Source organism: Lottia gigantea, assembly GCF_000327385.1.
Source record: "Lottia gigantea unplaced genomic scaffold LOTGIsca_168, whole genome shotgun sequence".
NCBI classification, from domain to species: Eukaryota; Metazoa; Mollusca; class Gastropoda; family Lottiidae; genus Lottia; species Lottia gigantea.
In genome coordinates, this window is record NW_008708100.1 from 93260 (window position 1) to 103995 (window position 10736).

At 33.0% G+C, this 10736-nt stretch overlaps 2 protein-coding genes across 2 annotated transcripts; one reads left to right on the plus strand and one right to left on the minus strand.

Moving 5' to 3' along the window:
• The first annotated feature begins 928 nt into the window (after positions 1-928).
• On the plus strand, positions 929-3364 carry LOTGIDRAFT_238767 (hypothetical protein). The gene is made up of 4 exons (XM_009051448.1): positions 929-1107; positions 1708-1841; positions 2381-2454; positions 2784-3364. The coding sequence occupies exons 1-4, from the start codon at positions 1031-1033 to the stop codon at positions 2895-2897; spliced, it is 399 nt and encodes a 132-aa protein (XP_009049696.1). The 5' UTR covers positions 929-1030; the 3' UTR covers positions 2898-3364.
• A 1709-nt stretch (positions 3365-5073) lies between these two features.
• On the minus strand, positions 5074-8746 carry LOTGIDRAFT_141813 (hypothetical protein; the record flags this gene model as incomplete). Its single annotated transcript, XM_009051449.1, has 8 exons — positions 5074-5176; positions 5289-5422; positions 5734-5916; positions 6166-6384; positions 6580-6723; positions 7015-7127; positions 7587-7787; positions 8626-8746. The coding sequence occupies 8 exons, from the start codon at positions 8744-8746 to the stop codon at positions 5074-5076; spliced, it is 1218 nt and encodes a 405-aa protein (XP_009049697.1).
• Between the last annotated feature and the right edge of the window lie 1990 nt (positions 8747-10736).

The following is a 10736-nucleotide window of genomic DNA, read 5'->3' on the forward strand; positions in this document are numbered from 1 at the left end:
CTTATTTATAGATCAAACATTGTACACGAAAATAGGTGACGCATTCTGCTGCCGTTCCCGAGTTGGTTGCTCATAAAATATGGGTCAAATTGAAGGATTCATTAAGAAAATCGAAATAAACCAATTTCTATTATTTTGTAGAATATCTGAGGAAAGACATAAAATTTTTTTTTCGTTTTTTTAACTTTGACGAAATTCGGTGTTGAATCCTTTAATCCACGAAAATAGGTTACACCACTGTATATATACTATGTAGATAGAGTTGACTATTGATAGAAACAGATGCCTGTGGTCCCTGACCCTGCTTTCAGTAGAGCGAAATCAGATTGTTTATCTTCCATAGGATCCCACAATGCTCGGGTATTTTCTCCAATATACTAGAACCAATTAATATAATGTCACCCAGTCAAGTTAATAAATTTAGAATCGGAAATTAAATGTGGCCTGAAAACACCAGTTATCTCCTTTTCTTACACTCTTTCATATCAACCCATTCCAGATATGATTCGTTCATTGCTAAATCTATGACTCAAATATCTATGTAACAAAGTTGCACAATTTTCTAAGTATCTTACCCTTATCTTGATTAGCATCATCGATTTGTTCTCTCTTGATTCGCCTTTTTATTCCCCTTTTTTCTTCTGGAGTAATGGAGGCTGCCATCTTGGAGAATGCGTCAAGAAAACGCTAGTATATAAACGTGGTCAATGGATTGTGGCAAGGAAAAGCTATATTGTTTTCTATCATGTTATTGATCTATGTAATGCTCGTGTTTTGAGATACTCAGTGTCAAAATGATGATATGAAGAAAGAAAGTATATGAAAGAATAAGAAAGTAAATAAAGGATTGGGTGTGTATTCCGTGCTCTGAATTTAGGCGATTCAAATATTAAGTGTACTACGTCAGTTGTGACGTTTTTCTCATAACATATTTTTTTCATTGTGTTGGCAAGAAGAGAATTTTCTGAAATTCCAATGAAAATCTGAAGTTGATGCCAAAATCGGGTTGGATATGATGTGAGACATTAAAATGATGTCTATGCCAAAGCAAAGACTTGATTTTCGACATGGGTTCATGAAACAAATCGTCAAGAACCAAATAGACCGGTGAGAAATAATTACAGTCACACTCACAGAGTCACAACGACACAAACAAATGTTCTGTTAAAAGATCTCATGTGAAACTCACAGATAAACTATTAAACTAGTCGCATGCGTGCAGGAATGGTGTACCTCTATTTACGCTTGATTAGAAATGCCTTGTCCGCAGGTGATTTTTGGCATCTATTTGGCCACTCTTGGTCAGTCGGAAAATATCTAGCCTATTGTGTTTCATCTTTCTAGCCAGTGGCTCAAGTAATGCTGCCTTTCATCTTTCTGGCCAGTGGCTCAAGGAATCTTGCCCTTGCTGGCATTACAGTGACTATTAGTAGGCATTTCGATTCATGCCAAACTATCTCTGGTGACTGACACAATGCACATGTGTTATTGGCATTTAAAGATGGCAGTGCCCAACGCAGTAGTGACAGAAGCAATCTTATGAATAAATTTGTTGAATTGTGGCAAGATTCCTGCCTCTACTGTAAGTGAGTGTGATAGAAGAGTTAAGATAAAACTTGTAAAAATGTATGATGATGATGATTTATCATTAATGAGTTCAATTTCTATGCTTATTTCAAAACTTAGAATATTGTTATATCATTGCAGTGACAATTACGACAAAGAAGTTAAGATGGCCAAAGAGTGTGAGAAAAGTAAGACAAAAAGAGAAAGACATGGAGGTCAATCAAACAGGAAACCTGAAATAATGACTTATGTTCCACCATCTAAACAAGGAAAAGGTATAGTCACAGTATGACAGTACAGTTTTTCTTTTGCACTGATAGAGCTCAATTAAAGCTATCTGTATCAGAATAAACATCCTGAAATTCAACAAAAGTGTACCTTGAAAGTTTAGTCTGTTGTCACTTTCAGAACATCATTATGATTCTCACACAACAATTTTACCTGTATCTTTATGTCATCTGTCATTATTGCATGTGGGGTGTGAACTCTGAAAGCTGCTTTAGCAAATATTAAGAGAACTAAGCATAAATCACTTTAATGCCTTATAACCTATTGTTCATTTTGCATATGCTTATGTGTAGCTTCACTGGACAAAGTTTAGTTACCCAAGCCATTAAACTTTTGATTTAACAGTAAGATGTGGTCTAGGAAGGTGGGAGTTTTGAAATAAGATACATTATGAGGGCAATTTGATGTTAATAATAAATGTTAAAATCAAGGTAAGAGCAAATTAATGTTTGATACTGTAATCAGGCATTATCTTTATTATGGTGATTGTATTCATTTTCACACATGACATCTCTTTGCTTTTCAGATCCTAAAAATGAGTTGTTTATTTTGGAGTTTGAGGATCAAGATGGAGAAATACATTCTGCTATGGTCTATAAGGTAAGAAGGTTTCAGGCATGTTCTATGTTGAAAAATGGGAACTTTTCTAGTAGGAAATGTGACTTGATATTGCAAATAATACATTTTTAACCATATAAGATGTCTGTTGATATCAAGTGATTATTCTTTCTTCTCACTAGGACTCTTCAGAATTCTTTTAAGTTTATGTATTGGTCTTCATTTTTAAGTGGTACTTGCAAGTGGTTGGCATCATTATCATTTTAAATTCAGTGAAAATTAAAAACAGGCTTTTCAGGGTTTTATGTTGCTCTTCGTTTTGGGTTATTTATGGGATGATTTAAATTGTATAATTTACATTATTGTCATAGAATGATAATCCTGAAGAAGTGGCCAAGAAGATTGGCTATGATAGTAATTTAACACCACCATATATCACTGCCTTATCCGAACGTATTACAGAGGAAATAAATAAAAGATTATGATGATTGTGATGAAGGTGCATAGAGCTCCTGACTGAACAGCATGGTGAAATTGTTGTGCCAGTATCTTGGTAGAGTTCAGATGCAATTAGCAACATAATGAAAGTTTTGAACAGGGCAGAACCATATTTGACAAATTTGATACATGGTTATTATGACTTGTTACATTATTAAGATAGCTTTCAGGATACAAACTAGATAAGTACAGAATCTCAGAATTATTTATGTGAAGATGTATTTTCCAGACTTATAGAAAGCTACTTTCTTTAAATGTGTGTGGAAGTAAACAAAGTGGTGCAACTGTCTATTTATGCAGATCTCTATATTATTTTTTGTCATGTCATGCTGTGACAGGCTATCATTGATAAATGAATGTCTTTCGGAGGAAAATTTTGCTGAAAAGGATGTGAGAATTATGTCCCTTTGCTCAGTTGTCATGTTTACAGGGTCAAGTTTTATTGGCTTCCATTTGTAATTTTAAATACTGTCTCAAATCGTAAAGAAAAGTGATATTTTGATTTGAAAACCAAAGCTAGTCTAATCATTTTAATCAGGAGGTTAATTCATACTTTCATTACTAGTGCCATTATAGGCAACCAAATACATTTGATGTTTGTATTTATTGTGGGCACAATGTTTCATAAATATGTCCTCCATAAATATATTTGTACCTTATTCAAAGTCTTGGTTGTTTATTCCTCCCAACCTTTAATATATATTAATTCACCTGTAAGAATTGATCTACCACAAAATTAATGTTTTTACAATCCATGGTTAATAAAATATTGTTGTGATTCAATAAACTGTCTTGTCATGAATTTCTTCAGTCAATAACAGGGAAGATTCCCAACCATATTTTTATGGAAGCATGCAACTCATACTTTCCATGTCTAAGATTCCCTGGCAAGTTGATATGCCCAGTGGCAGCTTTGATATTAAATTTGATAATTTTGCAGTGCTATTACAATTCAATTTGTGCCATCTCAACTGTTAACAAGCAATTGTGGTTGGACCAACCACCAGACATTGGTGACACCAATATACACTCCACATTCCATGTAGATATATAAAAAGTGGATTCTGTAACATGATGGAAAAACAAAAACTTGTTATTTTATATTATTTATCATCCCCTAATAGAGTAAAATAAAAAATAAATTACCCTCGACATGAATAAATTTAGTTTCATGTAAATATACTAACAGTTTCCTGTCACACATTGTAATTCATCCAATAACAATACATTTCACAAAATTAGAACAAAAAAAACACTGGTCCACTGTCACTGCAAGTCTAATAATTGAATTTGAACACATTTGATAAAAGAATATGGATGCAACAAATTCTTCCACACAAAAATGTAATGCAGAGAATGTAACAACTTTCAATATTTTACGTTTATTAACAACTCTTGTTACAGCTATAAATATCACCGATTTTAAAGAGCTCTTGAGCCGTGTAAGAAACTAAAATCCGATTACTATTTACAATTAACAAATCTCATAACGAGATCAGTTATGAGCATAAAAATGGCATGACAATATGACATCGTGATAGATTCGTGGGGGAGCTGCCCGAGAGGTTTAGAGAGAGTGCTCTTTTCCATGGAATTTCTATAAACCCAAGACAAATGTGCATGCTACTACTCCAAGCACGTGGACATATTGGCCAATATATGATGACTGGATGAAAATGGCAAGTAGATCTAATGTCAAACATAACTGGATCAACCATTTTCATCCATCAGCATGAATTACCTATATGTTCACATCCTTGGAATTTACATGCAGATTTGCAGTAGCCACAAGATCAGACTAAGGTGGACATTAAACTCATTTTGATGATTATATAATTAAAGAAATTATTCAAGACAAAGTGAGCAATTTCAGAGCACCAAATTGGTCACCAGTCTTGTCAAAATACAATTAATATAAATTTTGCAGTTAACATTACGAATTAATTTTGATACAATTTCATTTGATTAAAATTTTGTAATTATGCACAAATAATTAGCATAATAATAATGTCCACATCAACCTATCCCTGGTTCTACTGTGGCCACTCACGATACCACGAATCCATCGCAAGGTATGGTTAATATATTATATATATATATATAACAATGTACAAATAAAATAGGTAGAAAAACAAAATAATATGCAAACAACAACAAAAAGGTCTAGTATTTCAACTTTTTGGGAAGTTCCCACGAAAATCCAGGTCGACCAAAATGTCCATAACAAGCTGTTTGTTGGTAGATTGGTGATCGTAAATTCAGCTCCCTGAAAGAAATATTTAAATATTGACAAACGTTTCTAAGGAAATGGATTCTAAATCTAATGACATTGAAAGTAATCTTGTATACCACATACGTTATAATCTTACTATACTTACTGGACAATCTTGCCTGGTCGAAGATCGAAATTATTTTTGATGATTTCTAAAAGTTCCTTTTCAGATTTGTGTGAAGTTCCATAACTGAATACTGTGATAGATAAAGGTTCAGCTATACCAATGGCATATGATAACTAAAATGAAAAATAATTTGAAAATAAAGATGGAATTTTTCTTCTTAAGGTAAAAATCAAATGGATAATTCTAGTAGTATTATCTTACAGAATGACAGTACTTAAGGCAAACCAAACTTCCAACAAAATTAACACTATACAGTTCAAGTTTACAATGAAATGAAGTTCACAAATCAAGAATTACTCCCTCAATGGAAATAACACAAATTATAAATCACATCAACTTATATATCAGTGCCTATTCTCCACTATAGTACATTAACAAGGATAGGTTTTGTTAAATATTCTTTGAAATAAATTCTTATACAAACCTGAACAAGAACTCTTTTACAGAGGCCAGCTTTGACCAATGATTTAGCTACCCATCTGGATGCATAAGCTGCTGATCTGTCAACTTTGGAGAAATCTTTACCAGAAAAGGCACCACCACCATGAGCACCCCAACCACCATATGTGTCCACAATAATTTTTCTACCAGTTAAACCACTATCACCCTGAAATAAATAAATTCCAAATTAAATATCCTGTTCAACGCCAGGGAATAAGTTTTAAACAATTAAAAATTTCCTATGATCAGGTAGTGCTTTAGTTACCTTCAAGAACACTTATCATGCTGTCAAGTAGTACCGAATCAGTTTTATTTTCTTGTGAAGAAAATCTTTGTATAAATGAATTTGGTACTCAATACTTGTACACTGAGTCAATGAAAACTAATTATCATATGAGATAAACTAAACACTTACCTGTGGACCACCAATAATAAATCTACCAGAAGGTTGAATATGATAAACAGTTTTGTTATCTAGATATTTAGCAGGAATGACAGACTTGACAACCTTATCCATTAATTCACTTCGTAATTTCTCTGTAGTAATAGTTTCATCATGTTGAAGGGAGATAACAACAGTATGAACTCGAAGAGGAATCGCAGCACCTTTGACATATTTATATTCTACTGTAACCTAAAATAACCATCATATATTTCAGTCGAGATCTAAACCTAATGATAAATACAAGACACCTCATGCCACTGAGATAGTGTATTCCACATTGAATGCTGGTGATAAAATATTTGTTGATTTATTCACTTTTGTTGATTAAGGACTGAATATTCCAAAAAACTAAGTACCATGACTTTAATTACTAGACCTAATTACCTGAGTTTTAGAATCGGGTCTAGCCCATGCTAATACACCATCTCGTCTAAGTTGAGCAATTTTTGCATTAAGTTGATGTGAAAGGACAACTGTCAATGGCATACATTCTTCTGTTTCATCTGTAGCATAACCAAACATTAAACCCTGAAAAACCAAGCAAAATAGGCATACACATTAAAAGAAATTTTAAACAATAAATAACCTAAACACAGTTCACTGTGTAGGCAATGTACTTTAATACAGGAGAAACAAACAAAATCTCAATTGGACATACATTTTCCATTATGAAGAGAGATCTCATTAAAGAAGTTAAAGCAGGTGAGGTGTCAAGACCTCTCTAAATACTAACTTGACTGAAACAACAAATGCTAATCAACCTGAATTAAATACTTACACACTTCCAATTTGAATCAATAAGCTAGACATTGGACTTACCTGATCACCAGCTCCAATATCTTCTTCATTTCTATCAACATGTACACCAGACGCAATATCAGCACTTTGTTCTTCTAGAGCTATTAATACATTGCAGGTCTTGTAATCAAATCCTGAAAACAGAAAATGCCAGTGTCACATGGAATTCAACAACACAGTTAATTAAGTACTGAATTGGCTTTGTATCCCTTATTTCTTTTGTAACCTTGTAGTTATATCCAGTCACAAAACTGTATCCTACTTTAAATCAGATTGATACAAGAAATACTCTTCTCATTTAGCGAAGATTCATCATGTGTAACAGCTAACCTTTTATCAATAACCCTAAAGGAATAGTTAAATAACTGACCAGGCATAAAGTTGCTTTGATAATTGCCCATGATAGGACCTTGATTTTATCTTATCTTATAAGGGAACACAATAACTTCATTGAAATGAAGTTGTCATATCACATAGTTATCTGTACTTGTTTAATTAGGAAAAATGAACAGTTAGGTCAAGTCTGGTATTAGTCTAATTAACCTGCATTTAATAATATATAAATTTTTTGATAAACTAAAGTAAATACATACCTTTAGCAGAGTCATCATATCCAATCTGTTTAATAGTATTTCTAATAACTTTCTGGTAATCTACAATGGCTCTGGAAGTAATTTCTCCACAAACTAATATCATACCAGTCTTAGCTACTGTCTCGCAGGCAACCTTAGCATTTGGATCTTGTTTTAAATGTGCATCAAGAATGGCATCACTGACTTGATCACAGATCTTATCTGAAAATGTTAAGACATATGTGAAATTGCATACAAAACTCTACAGAAATATTGGGCTTTGTAAACTAATTTTGTACTCCCAATTCAGATTCTGGGTGAAAGATCATCTTTACCCATTAATTGGGATATAGAGCATAACTTACAAGTCCAGTTGGCCTACAGTTCAACAACAATGTTAACAAAATTGCATTTTGACAATCATTCTTGTTTTTCAGGTAGAAATATCAACTACACAATAGGCTAATAATGAGAATTTAAGATAAACGCTGACTAAATCAAAATGACATCAATGGAAATAGGACATAAAATTCAAATCTGATAGCAATGTGGTTCGAGAGTAGTCTACTTTATATCACTGATTCACTGTACCAAAGCCTATATCGATTTATTTTTGATTTTTGAAAGTTTTGTCAGCCATAAAATGACAGAATCTAGTGCTTCACTAATCTTTGACAAAACAATTGCAGGAGTCCTTGATAGAACTGTCGAACTCCAGTATTACTGGGCATTAACTTCACTGTGACTATAACCACGGTAACAAGAAGTTTTATCTGCAGACAGTGCAAGTGTCAAAACATTTGTCTCCTTGATAGATTTTATTGAAAACTAATCTTAAAGAAATCAAGACAAATTTAGCCATGTTAAGCATGACAACACCATATTTTCATTGACAATTCTTTCAATCATCCTGAACATATTAAATCGGACATCTAAGGCCACATGCTTTCATACGTTAGGCAAGCAACAACAATAACAATGTATTCCCGCCATGTTGACAACTGGTGATGATATGCAGGCAGAATTGCAAGCAAAATTGCATAAAAATCACTGAACAAACCTGGGTGGCCTTCTCCAACAGATTCAGAAGTAAACAAGAATGTGCCAATATCATCCTGGCTACATTCTTCGGCATAATGCTGGTGAATTTCCGTGTAATGATCTCCATTACCGCCGTTCATAATTTTAGACATCTTGAAATGTTCGCTTACTAATCTAAGTGGAAAAGAGGCCGATTGTAAAGAGATTCTTCTATTTATCAGAATATAAAAGTCACGTGATATTACTTCATTGGTTGATAAAAGTGTCATGGTTGACATTGGACTGATCCGGTTTACGACATTAGGCTAGTACTTCATTCAGGGAGATCGGTGAAACGGAGTTCAATTGCGTACAGGATATTTATTTACAAACTTTAATTTTTAAATCCTGTCATCTCATATCCTTGGGATCTTCCCCGAAACCTAAGACAACATCATTCTCTTGTCGTGACAATGTTGACTATTATTTGAATGGAAGATTTCATTTTAACGTAATGTAAACAAACTAAACTGAAAGTAGTGTCTGACATATCAAGAACTTGCATGTCAATTCATTTTTTCCGTCTATGTATTTCCCATGAGTTATCAAGATTTCATTAAGAACATAAGTTATATGGATTACTAGTACTTCAAGGTTTATTAAATGCTACGTTTCGAAACACATTCGATAGTAACGTTTTCAAGTACCGTATTTAAAGTTAACAACGGTAGGTAGGTAGATGACAAGTTAACTTTTGCTTCCAGCGGATGCTGATATCGCAAACTAAAAATTACCAACAACAAAACAGGATATATAGGTAAATCATTTAGGGCAAGGGATATAACGATAACAATCATGATTAAAGATGTGCATATAATAACAACAGAGGGTAGATAAAAGAAAAATACTTGAAGCCAATACTGTAAGCACTATAGATAATAAAGAACACTATGATAAATATGACAAAAAAAGCAGATGATAGATAATAGTACTAAAGGATAGGATGAAGTGGGGAGAATTACATAATTTATTTTTTAAATAATTGGGACCACATATTTGGTAGAAAATGTCCACTGTCTCTGTTTAATTTGGGTCGGTGTTTCTGTAGTTCTAAGGGGTTCTTCGAACTCTGGGCTTCCATTCTGGGAGGTTGTTTGCTAGTATTTCTTTTTCGTCCCATTTAATGTTATGATCTGGTTTCTGGGTAGGTGTTCAGCAATCGTAGATTTGTTCTCATCCTCCTTTGTGACTATGGTTCTGTGTTCTTTGATTCAGACTGAGATGGGTCGAGATGTTTCTCCTATGTAAAAATCATTACAGTCGCAATTAATTTTATAAACCACACCTTGAAAATTACAGTTGCTCTTCTATTCTGTCAATTTCAATGTTGACTTGCATGTTTGAAAATACATGTTGTATTAAAGTGAAATGATAATATAACATAATATAAAATGCACAGGTCTAGGTAAAAAGCAAGATCTATTCATGTAGCACTAAATGTAGGGATTCATTTCATTAGAGAAAGTGTGACATTAAAAGGAATATTGCTTAATTGCCTTGTATCTTCTATCTACAATGATATATATTATTTTATATGACAGAAGTAGTTTAGTTACTTGTCTATAGTATGGTGTGACAGAGACACGGTTGTTCCCCTCTCATTTTAATTATCTAGGATCTATGTATTATCATCTAGATAAGATATTGTTTAATACATAGATAATTCTATTACATGATGTTTGTGAGTGTTAAAGGAACACAGTTCTTTAAATTTTTCACTCATGTAATGTCAAAAATTCTGCAATGATGAATTGCAAAAGTTGAAGTCTGCTTAGACAACACCTAAAAGATTAACATAGAATTACAAAACTAATTGGATTTAATGTTAATTATTTAGAAAAAAAGATTGTTATATTAATTACTTAAACAATGAAATTCACTCCTGGATTGGTCAGAGGAAGTCAAAGAATAATCTTTATAAATAGACTAACTTAAAATCAAGTAGATAATCTGTAATTATAATTAGAGCTTACCTAATTATAAGTAATTATATCATCATATGGTTTACACTAAATTGTCTCATAGCAACTAAAAGTATTTGGGGATTTTTTTTTTTGGGGGGGGGGGGGGGGGGGGGGGGGGGGGGGGTTT